At 39.6% G+C, this 17,501-nt stretch overlaps 1 protein-coding gene across 4 annotated transcripts in view; it reads left to right on the top strand.

Annotated features, from left to right (window-relative positions):
• NCOA7 (nuclear receptor coactivator 7) overlaps positions 1 to 17,501 on the top strand; it is a 175,501-nt gene that overhangs the window by 89,094 nt on the left and 68,906 nt on the right. For all 4 annotated transcript variants that reach the window (XM_006143794.3, XM_006143796.3, XM_006143793.3 and 1 more), the window contains exons 4-5: positions 7,073 to 7,152; positions 13,858 to 13,965. In XM_006143794.3, the coding sequence (XP_006143856.1) occupies positions 7,073 to 7,152; positions 13,858 to 13,965 (188 nt within the window). The remainder of the gene's footprint in view (positions 1 to 7,072; positions 7,153 to 13,857; positions 13,966 to 17,501) is intronic.

Below are 17,501 nucleotides of genomic sequence, written 5' to 3'. Positions count from 1 at the left end.
ATCACTGATAAAAACAGAGGGGAAGGCTGCATGCTGTGTTTTCAGCTCTTCCTAGATCTGTGTGAAATTATGGAATCAAGATTCAAAGAATTCACAAGTGTTTCGTTTGTTTGTGTTTTTAAGTGCAATAGTGAATAATGTTCACTGTCCTGACCACCTGGTCCCCAGTGGTCTGTGACAGGAACCAGATGTTCAGATTTAAAGACCTTCATACTGACTACTTCTTACCAGTTTTTCTGCGAATCAGTATGCCTAACCAATACTACATTTTTAACTCCCCACCTCATCCTTGCCTCCTCCAGCAACCTCACTAGACACATCGGACTTCACTACCTGAACCCTCAAAAGCCCCTCTTTGAATCTCAGCCTCTCTTCTCATCTTTTGCAGTAATCTCCATCTGTGGTAGGCAGGACAACGCCTCCCCTGGCAAAGACGTTCATGTCTTAATTTCCAGAACCTGTTAGGTTATGTGGCAAATGTGAATTTAGGCTGTAGATGGAATTAAGGTGGTTAATCATTTGACCTTAAGGGATTGGTGTGGTTTATTATGGCAGGCCCATTGTAATCACAAGGGCCCATAAAAGTGAAAGAAGGAGGCAGAGGAGAGAGAGTTGTAGAAATGACAGTGTGAGAAAATTTAGCTGGTGTTGCAGATGCAGAAAGGAGCCTTGAGCCAAGGAAGGTAGCCCATTTCTGGGAGCTAGAAAAGGCAAAGAAACTGACCTTCCTATGAGCAAAAGAAAGCAGTGAGACCTGTGTCAGACCTCTAGCTGTAAGATAATACATCTGAGTTTGTTTTCAGTTTGGAACCACTACAGTTGTGGCAATTTGTTACCGTAGCAATAGAAACTACTTCATCGTGTCATTCTCCTGACTCCTCCAACACTTCACTGTCCCCACTCCCTGCTGGTCCAGCTTGGACTGTCCTACTCTGTGCATCATAAGTCTCCTAGGTGGCATTTGGTCACCTCTTATGTGTCCTTCACCCCAGGGTTGAGCCATCACCCTTGGATGAATTCTTGTTGTTGTGTTGCTTCTTAATGTTCACATTATTGGAACCTTACCTTTGTCATAGTAACTCTGCTGCCATTTCCACAGTTCCACCTCTTGCCCTCTATGGAGCGTTTGATGATGTCAGCACACCTCCTTTTTAATTTTTTTTTTTTTTGGTGTGGTCTCTGTGACATGACATTCATTTTTCCACCCCTCTGATTGCTTTTCCCTCCTTTTATTAGCCATATTTCATTTATTCCCTAAACTCAAGTCATCCTTAGATTCTACCTCCAAACTTTAGAATTCCTCCTAAGATGTATTTGCTTGGCAGTCATAACTTCACAGATCCTCACTGCGAAGGATTCTTTCACATCTGGCCTTCATGGCCCTCCAGGCCCCAGACATAATGCTGGACAGCAACATCTTTTAGCCCCAAAGCATGGAGAGAGAGGAGGTCCTCTTTCAGTAAACTTGTATCTAAGATCTTCTCAGATGCAGCAGCTAAAACCTCATGCTCGGAAAAACTCCTAGCCTCCTGTGAAGTGGGAAGGGAGGTGGCAGGGCACCAAGATCCACCTAGTTGAGGTCAACACAGGTCCCTTTCCAGCTTTCAGCTCCAGGGCATATGCAGAACGAGCTGGGCTAGGCTGAAGGGCTTAGTTTTCATTCCTCTTGGCTTTTGGTCAATTTTTTTCACAGGTACTTCCTTATTGGACTGGGAAAAACCGGCTGAGACGACTGAATTTCAGAGGTGGGGCACTTAAGAGGTTCAATTGTTTTGCTCTGAATGGCTTTTGAGGTAACCTGGCCAGCTTTCCCTTCTGGAAGTAGATACTTTTACATCGTTTGCCTCAAATTCCCGTCAGCAAGGGGAGGGTCAGAATTCGGGTTGGTATAAAGGGCTGTGAGGAGGCGTGATGCTGGAAGTTGAAATGTTGCTGTCACTCGGAGAGCGCATCGGCGTCATTTGGACAGAATTGTGTCTTGGGGATGGCCATGAGTCCTCACGAAAAGCAGTGGGATTGGAGCCCTACCCTAAAGCCCAGCAGAGTGAGCCTTTCCTGTGGCAGATCATGTCTCTTTCAAGCTCTCTTCATGGCCAGAAGCCTTTCCATTGCTTTGTGGACCATGTGCTTCAGAACCCATCCTGGTAAGACAGGAAATTCATTCACTGACACATATAGATGACCATCTTTACAACTTGTAAGAAAATATTTAGAAAGCAATATTGAAACCTTACTTTTTACCATAATGATATGAAGACAAATGAGATGCTTAGAATTTTCCAATTCTCTTACTTCTGTATTGGGCTAGCTATTGGGTTGTCTGGAAGGTCATGATGCATTTTTGCATAGAAAAATATGTCATGACCTTCCTGACAACCTAATATAAAGCAGTGTTCTATTTGTGGCTTGGATAGGTACATATGATCTGCTTGGCATGTTACATCAGTGAAAAGGATCACCCACAATCAAACATGCTAGGCTCATTGACCAGTATTGTGAAGTTCATTCAGCTGTATAGACCAAGTAGCTCATTAAGGCACAAGACAAAGACGGGTACAACACAGTCTTTACCTCAGTGATCTCTAAATCTTAGTCTCTGGAGGGAAGGCTTTTTTATTACCTTTAGTATTATTACATGTTTAGCATTTTTCTAGTTGACCCATCCGTGCCATAGGTAATTTAGTTTTGTACTAATTTAGGCATATATACTTAAGTTTATCTTGAAAGATTCGGCCAGCACTTTTGTTTTTTTGCAACTGGACAATATGTAAAATCTTAATAATTGTGAGCTTAAAATAATGTGTGGCAAGTGAGGGAATAAGATCCAGGGTGCGTTTGTATTTTTCAACAATGTCACTTTATTGTGTGTAAAATTTAGCGTAGCAAAGCATTCAGGTCATGAGATAACAACTCACACAAGCTGGTCACCCTGAGCAGTCTCTGGAGGTGAAGAGCCAGTTGCCATACTTGTCCCAAGTATCTACTCACAAAGGGAGGGAGTCGGTCTGATGGGTTCCTGGAGGTCTTTCAAAGGACCTGAAGGGGGCACTGAGGCCAGGACGAGTCTTGGGCAGAGTCTCACATACCAAGGGCTGTGAATCTGTCAAAGTGGCCAAGAGTGATGTGCTCTGGTCACGGCAAGTGACACTGGTAAGGACTCCTTTTCTGCCCCAAGGTGGGTAGAGTCTCTTAGATTAGCATCTGTGCCATAAGTGTAGCATAAGGCTAGACCAGCAGTTGGTTTAATGGCTATGCTGCTGAACTCCCATGTAGTCAACCGTGGTTTGAGTCCCAGACTCTGTGGCTTAAACTCACGCCAGGCACGTGTGCGTGCGTGCCCAAGATCCCAAGAGGAGAATGGAGGAGAAGGGATTGTGGCATGGCCATCCACCGCGGGGGGTGATTCCTTGCTTTCTGTCTCTATGTCTCTCTCTGTCTGTCTGGCAAGCACAAGCACCCTATAGCAAAAACCTCTCCAAAAAAATAAATAAATAAATAAAAATAAAGAGTAGTGTAAGGCAAGTTTGCCTGTCTCTGCTCAGGTAGACCAGTGTATCTGGAGTTGTCAGGTTTGGGTATCCCTGTTATTTCTCAGTTTGGCAGGCAAAGCAAGAATTGGGGTGTACATGTCACACTCTTTACTACTCAATGCAGTCTTGTCATTAACTGAATCCATTTTGTATAACATGGTGCTCTCCCCATTGGGGCCATAGGTAACTACACACAGTTTGGAAAGGTGTGGGCCAGAAGCTGCTCTAGATGGGAAGAAGGGGGCATCTCTTGAGCTCTAGAAATAGAAAGTACCTCTAAGAGGAGCCCAGCTCCTTTTTATTTATTCAGTAATTCTTTTTCATTCTCATTCCTCTCCCCTATTCTCTCCACGCCTCATACCAATCTATTCCTTAATCCAGAGGACCTAAAGTAATGACTGAGAGGACAGAGGTGCGCAGTAAAGAAGGTGGAGTGGAGATAATAAAAGGAGTGAACAACATTTAAATTAATGCCACAAGGAGCTGTGGGAAGACTATGTCTGGGAATGTTAGCCTGGGTTATCCTTCTTCCATGTGAACAAAGCAAAATCAATTAAATGTTTTCTGATTCTTTAGAAGGGAAATAAAAGAGCACTGATAACATTTCATTACTTTCCTGCCAGGGACTATGTAAACCAGTTTTATATTTGTTAAAAGATTTGTGGAATATTGTGAATGGGTTCTTGAATAGACTGTTAGACTCTCTCCTTATTTGGTAATCTAAAAACTGCAGTTCTTAGTTCTGCCCTCTTGAAATAATTTAGATGAAACCGCCTAAAGGTAGGGAGGTCATTTTTTTATAGTCTAGAGAAATTTTTAGGCTCTTTGATTCTATGAATGGACCTGATTCAAACATAAGTGATGAAAACAGAACTCTGTGGTGGCTTTATTGGGTCATCAGAAAAGTCATGACATATTTTTCATGTTTTTTTCTATGCAAAAATGCATCATGACTTTTCCGACAACCCAGTATTTAAATTTACTTTTTTCTTCTTGCATTTTGACTTTAAATAATGTAAGGGAAATTTTTAGAAGTCAGATAAATCCTTTGTGAATTGGCTATTTCCTTTTTTGTTGTCGTTGTTAAGAGATTTTTTTTTTTTTTTGCTATAGGGTACATGCGCTCAACAGAGAGACAGAGACAAAAAGCGAGGATTCACTCCTCGCGGCGAATGGCCACAACACGATCACTTCTCCTCCAGTCTCCACTAGGGATTTGGGCATGAATGCATATGTGCCCAGTGTGGGTTTCAAGACTCTGGGTCCTGGACTTGAGCAGTGGTTGGCCATGTGGGAGTCCAGTGATGTAACCATTACGCCATCTGCTAGTCTCATGAATTCACTATTTTATGTTTCTGTATTACCTTTCAGTTCTCATTCAGTGCCTCCATATTTATTATGCAGATAAAATGATAACGTTGATGCATTTTTCTGTATGAATATGTGTATGTGTGTTTTTAGGACCTTACAGGTGGGGACCAGCAGGTGGCATGGTGGCTGGCGTGCTGGACTCACACATAGCTGACCATGGTTCATCCATGGTTCCAGACCTGGCAGCTTTTGCTTTCTCACTTTTCCCCCCCTCTTTCCTTGTCTTTCTCTGATGAGCATACATGCCCTATAGCAAAATTAATAATAATAATAATAGCAACAATAAATAAGATTAAATAAACAATTCTTTAGCTTACATGTAGAGAGATGACTAATCACACTTCTCCAATCATGGCATGTTATCACTGGTCAGAACTGGGTTCATTGCTATTTATTTATTCATTGATCCCTTTTTATTCTCATTTCTGAGTCTCATTCTCTCCCCTACTTCATACCACTCTATTGTGTTCAATGTATATAGGCTTTTATTTTTACGTGCCCTTGAAAAATGTTTGTGGTGTTTTGTGTCCATTTTAAGTGTACATAAGTGATATTCTGTGTCCTTTGGTGTAATCCTATTGTGTATATATATGCTTGGGCTTGTTATTTTTTTATTGAATTCCACAGCCTATCTACCACATTTTCCCTCTCCTCTATCTCCCCACTGCCACAGGCAACATTGTCATGAGCATCTTCAAGTGGATCATTATGGTGTACATAAAAGGTGTGCCTCCTGGGAGAACATGTCTATCTATGAGTTAAATTGCTGGTCATACAAGCTATATGTACCTTATTTGCTGGGAAGACTGAACTAGGTTGCACTCCCAGTTGCAATTCACTTTTTAAAAAAAAATTTATTATTTTTAAAATTTGCTATAAGGCACACAAGCTCACCAGAGAGATACAGAGAGAGAGAGAGAGAGAGGAAGACAGAGAGAGGGAAAGTGAGGAAAAGGAAAAGTGAGAGAGAAGAAAAATGAGAAAGCAAACTGCCTGGTCTAGGATTTGAACTATGGTTTCCTTAACTACTATGTTACCTGCTGTCCCATACAGTTCACTTTTTTTTTTTTTTAATTTGAGAGAGATAGATTTTTGCTGTAGGGTATGTGTGCTTGCTGAGAGAGAGAAAGCCAGAGATCACCCTGGCATGGCCATGCCACAATTCCTTCTCCTTTGTTCTCCTTGTGGAATTTTGGGCATACATGCACATGTGCCCTGTATGAGTTTTAAGCCACGGGGTCCAGGACTCAAATTGTGGTCGACTACATGGGAGTCCAGCAATGTGACCATTATGCCTTCTGCTGGTCCCTGCAGTTCACTTTGCTATCATTAGAACTACCCAGCTTTCTGATTTTTGGCAGACTAATAGGTATAAAATGATAAATAGTTTTAATTTGAAGTTTTCTGATCACATACAAGTTGGAGCATCTTTTAATGGTTAATTCAATGGCATATTCTTGGTGAAATTTAACTTTTTATCTATTGCAGTATGTGTCTGGTTTTTGATATGCAGGTTAACATAAGGAAATATATTGTATTTAACTGTAATAATTAAGTTGAATGATAGACAGCTGCCAATGGTTGACCACTTTTGGCAAAAACAGCAAAATCTATGGTCCAACTTAATATATTATTAGACAGACAGGTCTTTCCAAGTTTTTACTATTATGAATAATATTGCAATAACCATATGCTGCAACATACTTCATTTTTCTTCTTTTAAATTTGTCCTTAGGATAAATTCCTTAAAAAAAAAATCATTGAGTCAGGGAATAAACATTTAATAACTATTGCTACATATTTCCAAATCACTTTCTAAAAGGACTGTACTGATTTACCATACGCATCATTTACATTGTGACTGCACTTGCTTTTCTCTTAACTTCATCATCATTATTCTTTATATTTAAAATACGATTTTAACAGCTATACAACATTATTGCTTCCATTTGTATTTACTTACAGTTCATTAAATAATTTATTCAGGTGTTCATTGATGAATATGAGTTTCTTTTTATGAGTATGGTCTATTTATCTTACAGTCTAAATCTGTTTTCTTCTTAATGTCTTTTTCTTTTAGTCACTCTGAAAGTGCTTTTTCATGTACTGTAGATTTATCATCTTCATTCCTGAAAATGAAATTACTTATTTACATACAATTTATTTTTCAGATGACAATCAAAACAAAACGCATGATAAAAAAGAGAAGAAGATGGTGGTTCAGAAGCCCCATGGCACTATAGAATACACTGTAAGTATGAACAGGGTGGTATGAATGTTTATTAATATTACTAGATTTACATAATATTCTAACACATTCTATAATTTTGTATATCCATTAAATAGAGAGCTTCTTAATACTCATCCCAGGTCATTTCTTTTCCCCCGTATTTATTCTCTGGCCAGTCTCTTGTAAGCCAATGACTTGAGGATGTGAGGGCAATCTGGCTGCAACATCTGTCACCTCCCTGATCACCAGGCAGATCTAGTGGGTGAAGTGAGTGTCCCCTTTTCCCCTCACTCCTTCCTGTGCATTCTACTGATGCCGAACTGAAGAGGACAACCTTCCTCAATAGAGAAGGGCTGTTCCTTGGGCAAGGGTGTACTAATAGTTACAGGTCCCTTCTAGAATCTCCACAGAACCAGTGACTTGAATTACCTATGATGTGACAATGACTACCGATTGTAGGTCTCCATCTTAGATATCCTTTCTGAGTTCCAAAGCCATGCCTTCAGTTGCCACTCAGCAGATCCACTTAGTCCTCCATGCCTGGTGTTTTTTTTTCAAGAAGTATTTGTCCCATCATCTGTACATTTATATGAGCCAGACCCTTACCTTTGACATCTTTCTTTCTCTCTTTCTTTTTTTCGTACAATTTGCTATTATCCAGTTGTGCTCACCTGAGAGAGACAGAGTATGAGAGGGAAAGTGAGAATTCACCCTCTGGAGGAATGGCCATGCTGCATTCCCTTCTTCCTTCTTCTCCATTCTCTTCTTGGGACTTTGGGCATACATGAACACGTGCCTGGTGTGTTTTTAAAGCTGCTGGGTTTGGGACTTGAACTGTGTAGTTAGCCATGTGGGATCCAGCCACCTTAACCACAATGCCACCGACTGGTCCGACATCTTTCCCTTATTCTCTAGGTTCATTCCTATCTTCTGTGACCATCCAGCAACTCTAGACAGATCTCTTCATTTCACACTCACAGAATCATGTCTTTCTACATAATTTATCTTAGTTTAACATTGTTTATGAGTGTGGTTGTTATTTTAACACCTATCCTGTGCCTTAATTCATATATCCATGGGAAAAGACTAGACTCTTCCTTCACTGTTGCATTCTTAGCACCTTTTAGGGCATTACCCTTCATATTGTTGAAGCAGTGACTGAAAAATGCTATACGTGTGTCCGTTAATAAAGTCCCACAGTATGTGCCATGTGCTCATCTCATTCACTGCACTGTGAAAGGAGCTTATTTGATTTTTCCTAGGCTTGGTACAAAGTGAGTATTCTGTTACAGATCTACTTTAATTCACTGTGAAATAACCCTGTTAAAGAATATTCTCTTAAATGTCTAAGAAGAAATTAAGCGCTGTTTTCATTGCCTGGTTGTGTTTTCCTAATGGGTAATTATCTTATTCCCATAGTTTGTATGCCATGCTAGGCCCACTGAAAGGCAAGCAAGCCCTGATCCCCCCAACCCCCAGTGTATCTTTGGAGTAGTAAATCTCCTCCCAGCTCTTGCAGTCACATTAAGGAATGCTGGCACAGACATTTCATGTTTAGTGCTCTGTAAAGATTTCTGGACATTTTTCTGGGGTTTATTAGGCTTAGTCATTTTCATAAAGGATTTAGGGTGATGATGCCTCACATTTTCACTATCTAAAATATCCTCATAGCACAGAGCACAGTGCCTTACCTTAAAATAGGCACAAGAAGTGTTGGATTAAATTATTTGTCATTAATACGGATATTAATTCTAAAGCCATCATCCCTAAGACCTGTGTGTCTCCAGCAGTGTGACTTAAAAGCCCTTCCAAAGAATCCAGAAGTGCTGTTTGCCAGGAGTTTCTTCACACAGTGTATACCAAACAGTGCGGTGAGAGTAAATCTACCGCCAAATTAATTAATAAACAAGTAATCAAATTTGTAATGCAGATAGGCCTGTTTGATTTATATGTTATGGAGTTGAATTCCATTTGGCTAGTCATTTTTGTACTCGTCTTTGGAAATAAAAAATCACTTACATAACTTCATGTTTAGAGAGCGTGCTAGCTCTTGCCACATTGCTTATGCTGCCCCTGAGCTGTGACACTTAATCATTCTGACTTAGTTTGAACATGTAATGATACCAGTATCTTTTGCAGGGTCTGTGGCCTCAAGCTGTATGTATGTCTTATCTTTCTATAATAACTCCAAGCTGTTAAAGTTTCTCTTCTTCCCTGTAACTCCCATACATGGTGTCTTTTTTTTTTTTTTTTTTTTTATCTTTTTGTCATGGGATGTATGTGCTTGCTGAAGAGACAGAGAGAGAGAGTGAGAGGGAAAGTGAGAAATCACCCCCAAGGGGAAATGGCCACACCACAATCCTGTCTTCTCCATTTTTCTCTCCTGGGAATTTGGGCATGCATGCACATACTCTTGGCATGAGTTTTAAGCCACCAGGTCCAGGACTTGAACCACCATCAGCCATATGGGAGTCCAGCACCTTAACCACTATGTCACCTGCTGGGCCCTACAATATCTCTTTTAAGTTTACTCATAAAAATATGAAGTAAATTTATTGACCACTTATGAACTAAGTGCTATAAAGCAGGTATTACGATGATCTCTATTCAATAGATGAACTGAGACATAGGGAAGTTAAGCAAATGGCCCAAAGTAGGAAGTGGCAGACCTGGAGTTAAAATACAGCAGTCTCACTCCAGAGGCTAGATTTTCAGTTCATGTTTTGTACTGAATACAAACTCTAAAAGCCTCTGGGTTTGAATATATTACATGAATACCTAATACTGGGAAAATTTTTTTAAAACCTTTTTTGGTTTTAGTGGATCAGATTTTTTCCCAGGTTGGAGGTCATGCTATATGTTGTTTACTTAAGTTTTCAGTGATTTTTAAACTATATATATCTATATATATATCTATAGATATATATAGTTTAAAAATATATATATGTATATGTGTGTGTGTGTGTAGTTTGACTCAGGACTATCAGTAGCAACTTGTCAATGACATTTATCAGAGTGACCTTCTAGTGCCAAGTTCACCCAGTGACTCTGAACAGGGTCTCTGTCCTGAGATATGGACATGACTGTAGGCAGCCCACTTCTTTCTGAGTAGAACTTTTTTTCACTGTGACATTTTCCATCTTCTCATTGCCCTCTACACTTATTTTCCTATTGTTAAAGGAAAGAAAGGTGTCCACATGTGACAAAGCTTCCAGATTGAAAGAATAACACTAATTGGGAACCAGCAGTTAGCATAATGGCTATGTCGCTGGACTCCCACGTAGTCGACCGCGGTTCGTGTCCCGGACCCGGTGGCTTAAAACTCACGCCGGGCACGTGTGCGTGCGTGCCCAAGATCCCGAGAGGAGAATGGAGGAGAAGGGATTGCGGCGTGACCATCCCCCCGGGGGGTGATTTCTCGCTTTCTGTCTCTATGTCTCTCTCTGTCTGTCTGGCGAGCGCACGCGCCCTACAGTGAAAATCTCTCCAAAAAAAAAGAATAACACTAATTCATCTGACCATGGAAAATTGTCGTATGAATGACAGTGAACAGTTGTTGGTAGCCTATCTGAATTTCTTTCTGTTTTCCTTGCCTTTCATACTATTAGTTCATCAACTATTTGAATACCCTCTATGTGTCAGGCACTGTGTGGAACACTGGGGGGAAGCCATTAACAGGTCACTGACTGGGAGCTTACAGGACAGAGAAGAGACAGGCAAATAAACAGAGAGAAAGTGGCCCGACTTCCCCGATGGGTGGGTATTGTATGTGTGTTTTATTTCTCTTCTTATAGTTTTATATTGCACCAAATACAATATAAAACTACCTGACACACCTAAGTCATTCCAAAGTAAAATTTTAAAAGCTCCTTTTTCTCTTTTTTTTTTTTTTGGAGAGGTTTTTGCTATTGGGCGCGTGCGCTCGCCAGACAGACAGAGAGAGACATGGAGACAGAAAGCGAGAAATCACCCCCCAGGGGGGATGGACACGCACGCACACGCGCCCGGCATGAGTTTTAAGCCACCGGGTCCAGGATGTGAACCGCGGTTGACTACGTGGGATTCCAGCGACATAGCCATTACGCTAAATGCTGGTTCCCAAAACTCCTTTTTTTCTTGTACCTGAAGTAATGGATAGTCTCTAAGTCAGTAGTTTCCAGACTTTGAGAGCTCAGAATAGAAAAATTACATAAAAATTGGAAACTGATATAGAATATGGACTTCATATTTTGCAAGGCAGTACCCTAAGATCTCCAACAATTACTACTTCTATTTTTTAGTTGTTGCATAAAAGAAATTTCCAAGGAAATACAAAGGACATATTCTCTGACTGAAGGAAAGTTCTTAAAATTGAATAAGTTGAGAAACCAACTCTATTGTTCTTATTTAGCTTCTCACTCCATGCAAACTGTTGAAAATGTCATCATAGGCTGACCCTACTCAATAGATTGGTGCTCATTGACTGGCTTGTACTTGGGAGTGTTGCCTTAGCTGAAAGGAAGGTTAAGCAGGCCATCGAAGGTTAAAGCAAGTTATCTAGTGACATAATGGGAAAGCTGAGACTTATTGATCATTTGTTTATTCCTTTGTTGAACAAATATTTGATAAGCACCACAATGTAGTTTACAGATATTAAATAACTCATTCAAGATGATTAATTTTTGTTAATTAATTGTAGAATTGGGGGAAAAAATCAGTAATCATTTTACTTTTGCCTTTTGATGTGGACAGATTTTGGGAATTTTAACCTAATTACTAATGATTCTGGAATAAGACTTTTAAAAAGCGGGATCAAGAAGCAGCAGGTGATAGGGTAAATGGGGCATTGGATCCCCATATGGGGGGTGTCAAGTCCTGGACCTGGTGGCTTTCTTTCTCACTCCCCAGCCCCTGTCTCTCTCTGGTGAGTGCACATGCCCTGTAGCAAATGAGAGAATAATAATAATAATTAATAAAATAAATATAATAATACTTTAAAAAATTTGGAAAATGAGGGGTCAAGTTCAAATTAAGCCTCCAGGAAAAAAAAAATCATAAAAGGTTGACTTATTTATTCCCATGCAAATTTAAATAAATTGCACTTACTAAAATGTAAAACTGAATCATTTTGATTAAATTAAACCTTTAATTTAAAACTTAAAAATTTATTAGTGGACAGTGAAATTTAAACATGAGGGATCTCGGGACCAGCAGACAGTGCAATAGTTACATTGGTGAACTCCCACATGACAGACTGTGGTTTGAGTCCCAGACCCAGAGGCTTGAAACTCACACTAGGCATGTGTGCTTGCCTGTGTACCCAAAATCCTGAGACGAGAACTGAGGAGAAAAGATTGCAGCATGGCCATCCCACCTGGGGGTGATTTCCCGCTCTCTTTCTCTCCGGTGAGTACATGTGGCCTATAGCAAGAAAAAAAGAAAAAAAAAAAAAGGTGAAAGATCTCAGAAATGTATTACATTTAAGATTTTACTTTTATTTGATTTTAAGAATTGAGCTTTTCCCATAAGCAACCTGAGGTGAACATTGAAAGTGGTTTGCTATCCCCTTGACTCAGAATCTCACAAAATTGTGTAAATCAAGAAGTTCAAATCTTCATGTTTACTTTAACAACACCTGTGACAGACCAGCAGATGGCTTAGCAGTTATATTGCTGGACTCCCACATGACTGACTTCGGTTTGAGTCTGGACCCAGTGGCTTGAAACTCTTGCTAGATGTGTATGCTTGTGTACCAAGATCCCCAGAGGAGAATACTGGTATCATTACATGTTCAAACTAAGACAGAATGTTTACATACTGGTTTAGTCTTTCTTTTAGATACAATTCCTCTCCCCAGAGGAGAATGGAGGAGAAGGAATTGCCATGTGAACATTCCCCCCTGGGAGGTGATTTCTCACTTTCCCTTTCACTGTCTCTGTCTCTCTCTCTGAAAAGCACGTGTGCTTTAAAGCAAAATCCTCTTAAAAACAACAACAAAACACCTGTGAAATGGCCCACCCAGGTCATAAGGGTATGCATATTCAAGAAGCCACCCAGTATCTAAAAGATGTCACCTTATGGAAGCAATGTGTGCCCTTCTGTGGTTACAAAGGTAGAGTCGGTAGGTGTGGCCAGGCCAAACAATGAGGCTGGACACAGGGATCATGGCCCAAGAACAGTGCTGAGTTTTTGCTGCACATGCTTACAAGTGCAGAATAATGTTGCGCTTGAGGGTTTAGAAGTAGATTGTCTTGTTATTGAGCGTATGTGAACAAGGCACCTAGCATGTGCCCTCGTACTGACAGAGCTCATGGGCCCATTAACTCACACATGAGCGTCCCTGCCAAATCGAGAGGATCCTCACAGAAAAGGAGCTGATTGTTCCTAAACCAGAAGAGGAGGTTGTACAGGAGATAGGCATATCCCTGAAGAAACTGAAGAAACAAAAACAGCACAAGAAGAAAATCAGCATAACATAAAAGCAGATAAAAGTGAAAGAATATTGAGTGTCTTTGTTAGTAAACCTATTTCAGTTGTCTACTCATTGTGAATGCTGTGTTTTGGGGGGAAAAAGAATTAACTTAATCACTCTTTTTCATAGTACATCTAGATGGAACCGTTACTTTCTTATGCATGAACATTATGAACAGATTCATAGTATCTATCAAAAAGAGTTGTTGTTGTTGTTGTTGTTGTTGTTTTCCCTTTATTAAGTGAATCAGAATCTTGTTTGTTTGATTTTTCTAGGCTGGAAGCCAGGACACCCTAAACTCCATAGCACTGAAGTTTAACATCACTCCCAATAAATTAGTGGAATTGAATAAACTTTTCACACATACTATTGTTCCAGGCCAGGTAATTATTTTTTGTTGAATATGACTTTAATAATATTGCATTTAATTTTTCTTTTGCTTTTTCAGTGCCTCCCTATCAGAGTCACAGGATTGCCACTAATGATATTACATACTGGTTTAGTCTTTCTTTTAGATACAATTCTGAAAGCATCCTTGAAACTTATGAACTATTTAGAGATGAATATTTTGCAAATGATTAACAGCTTGTGAGAACTATTGTTAGTTTATGTGGTAGGTATTTCCTGGGACATCAAGAGAAGTTCCAGATACATGTCTTTTCTTTTTTCCCTCTGTGGAATATATCACAAATATTGTTAGAATGTTTAATTTAGAATTATAAGTTTCATTTTAGGCTATTTCTGTGGGGTACATTATGGCTATCATTATATTTTAAATTAGGGAGAATTTTTGTTGTTTTTGTCCCAATTTGATACCATGATCAGAATGATTGATATAGCCAAAGAGACATTCAGGAGGATTTTCACCAAAAGGCCACCCAAGTTTTTTCCAGGTTTTTAGTACTTTGTTAAATAGAATGAAATTGACAAGTTGTATAATTTTGCTACCCCAAGTTAATCCAGTAAACTTTTTTTAGGACCTTCTACATGGTAAAATATTCTTGTATCTCCACTTTAAAACTGTATAAGTAAATGCTTTTAAATAGCTCAGTCGCTAAAGGAATGTAGCTGAGGCCAAGTATCCCATCCCATCCTTAGAAGTGCTTCATTGGCATGAGCACAGTTGGGTTCCAGAGTTGAGCACCTTCCCGAGTATCTTTCTGCATATCGATATTATACTGACATTCAATTGTTTCAAAGGAGATAATGCTACTTTTGTTTATTATTATTTTTTCCCCTGAAGTTTCTGTCTGTTTTTCTTTCATAAGAGAGAGAGAGATTCCCCACCAGGGTCTTCTAGCCCTTCAGTCAGCCAGAATTAGGGGTATCCACAGGTGTATCTGGCATGTTCAGGTCAACCCAGGATCTGAACCCTGGGCCTTCCCATGTGACTCCAGTATCATGCAACAGCCCTCTACCACCTGCACCACCAATACTTCTTTGAAACACAGCTTTATTCAGACAGTGATGATATTGCTCTTTGGAGTTCTTTCAAGAGCAGTATGTGAAGTCAACAGGGTTACAAGTTGGCCAATTTTTACTTTATTTTTGATATTTATGATTTTGTCAAGAGGATAAATAGTTGAAATTCGTAAACTGCCAGTATCAGGTAAATGGGGGGAACTCTGCATCAAAATTTTTTTAAAAATTAATAAATTTTCATCACTAAGGAAACAAATAGATTTTAATCTCTCTCATTTTTTAAAGTCTTTCTTTTTAAAAAGAAATATTTCTTTATTGATTGATTGATTGATTTAAATTTGACCAGAGAGGGACAGAGCAAGAGATGGAGAGAAAGTGATAAAGCAAGCCTCCAGGTCCAGGGCTGTAACTGTGGTCAGCCATGTGGGAGTCCAGCACCCTTAACCACCACACCACCTGCTGGCCCCCATCTCTCTCACTGTTAAGCTTATCCTATAATTTGGGATATTGCTGTATAATATGTAATTGACCTATAGAGAACCTAAGCCTTATATTTACTAATTCAAGGCTAACAATTACAGTCACCGGAACGTATTAAATAATTTAGAGTGATTCTTTATACTATTTCTGTAAAAAATAAATAGTTGATTGGTATGAGATTGAGGTCCAGCAGCCAATAGGAGTAAAAGAAATGTTTATTTATTTTATTTTATTTACTATTTTAAAATTTGCTCTAAGTCATATCTGCTCCTCAGAGAGAAGACAGAGAGAGAAAGAAAGAGAGAGAGAGAGAGAGAGAATAAGCCACTAGGTCCAGGATTCAGAACATGGATGGCCATGTGGGAGTCCAGTGCCTTAACTACCACACCACCTGCCAGCCCACAGGACTATTGTTTTTGTTTTAAGAATTATTTTTTATTGAACTTTATTTATTTATTTATCATTTATTAATTTCAATTAGACCAGAGAAGGACAGAGCAAAAGAGCAAGAGAGAGAGAGAGAGAGAGAGAGAAAGCAAGCCGCCAGGTCCAGGACTCAAACTGCAGTAGGTAATGTGGGAGTCCAGTGCCCTTAACCCCCACACAACCTGCTGGCCCCAGGACTATTGATTTTTTTTAGTTGTTTTTTTTTTTTTCTTTTGAGAGAGAGAACTCCCAAAAGAGTCTTCATGTGTGATCCACCCTCAGCCAGCCCAAATTATGGGCACACATACATATAGAGAGGCCCAGGACACACACCCAGAACCTTCCTGTGTGGTTCCAGTTGTGTTACTGCTCCAGTGGACTCTTTTAATAGGCCTACTGTAATAGTAACCATACCACAAAGAGGAGCTGCAAAAGCTTTGTTTCCATTTGACCTTGACCTGAATAAGTCACTTCCTTTTTGGATCTCAGCTTCCTACTCTCTGAAACTATGAGTTGCACTACGTTATCTAAGATGTCACTTCCAGCCTTTATTGTCGTATCTAGTGTCGGGTCATCAGAAAAGTCATGATGCATTCTGCATAGACAAGCAGGAAGGTACATCATGACTTTCCTGATGCCCTTATCAATAGTTGTGTACTGTTGATTGTCCCAGGGGCCACCAGTACTCACATTTTTTCCTGACAAAATAAGGAATCATGAAGAGTAAAAGATTTAGGCACTTTCACAAGCTGTAGAGTCTTTTGCTTTCTAGAATTTGTAAATATTCTGGAGGGGTAGGTAGTCTTATCTGAGTAGATCTGATAAATTAAAACTGCTCTGGTTCTAGAAAATTTGAAAGTCATCCATCTATTACTGATTTGATGATCATCTTGAAATAGAAAAGTGGTCCGGGTGGTCCGTGACCTCGTGTGAGAGTGATTCTCAGAGAAGATTAACCAGGAGCTTGGTGAACTAAAATCTCACTTTAGATTTTTCATTGCTTCAAAAGACAGAAAGCAATATCAGACAAACTTGAAAAGAAAGAATTTAAAAAGCTGATGCATAAAATATTTCTCAGAAGGCCCTACATTTAAATATGAGGACATGTACAAAGAATGTACTTTCACGAGTAGTTTATCTTGTGCTCACTCAAAAGTTACCCTGAATGTACACTTTAAGATGTTTCATATTTATAGAACATGTTGACTACCATGCTTGAAAAAATATTCTAGGCTGAAATGACAGCTTTACTTTATGTTAAAGAACTTTAGGACTGGGGCCCGCAGGTGGTATGGTGATTAAGGGCACTGGACTCCCATATGGCCAACCATGGTTCGAGTCCTGGACCTAGTGGCTTGCTTTCTTACTTTCCCCCTCTCTCTCTTCTCTCACTCACTCTGTCCCTCTCTAATCAAATTTAAATAAATAAATAAAGTTAAATAAAATAGTTCTTTAAAAAAGAAAGAACTTTAGGACCTTTGCTATGACCTGCACGGCGGCTGGACACATGTTCTGAGTGGGGGCGACTGCAGATTAGAGAATAAAAATAAAAATAAACATAAACATACAAAGACACACAAGTAGAGAAAAG

The sequence above is a fragment of the Tupaia chinensis genome, unplaced genomic scaffold (assembly GCF_000334495.1).
Source record: "Tupaia chinensis unplaced genomic scaffold, TupChi_1.0 Scaffold000106_1, whole genome shotgun sequence".
NCBI lineage: Eukaryota > Metazoa > Chordata > Mammalia > Scandentia > Tupaiidae > Tupaia > Tupaia belangeri.
Note: the sequence above shows the minus strand (reverse complement) of the source record. Positions and strands in the feature narration are given on the sequence as shown.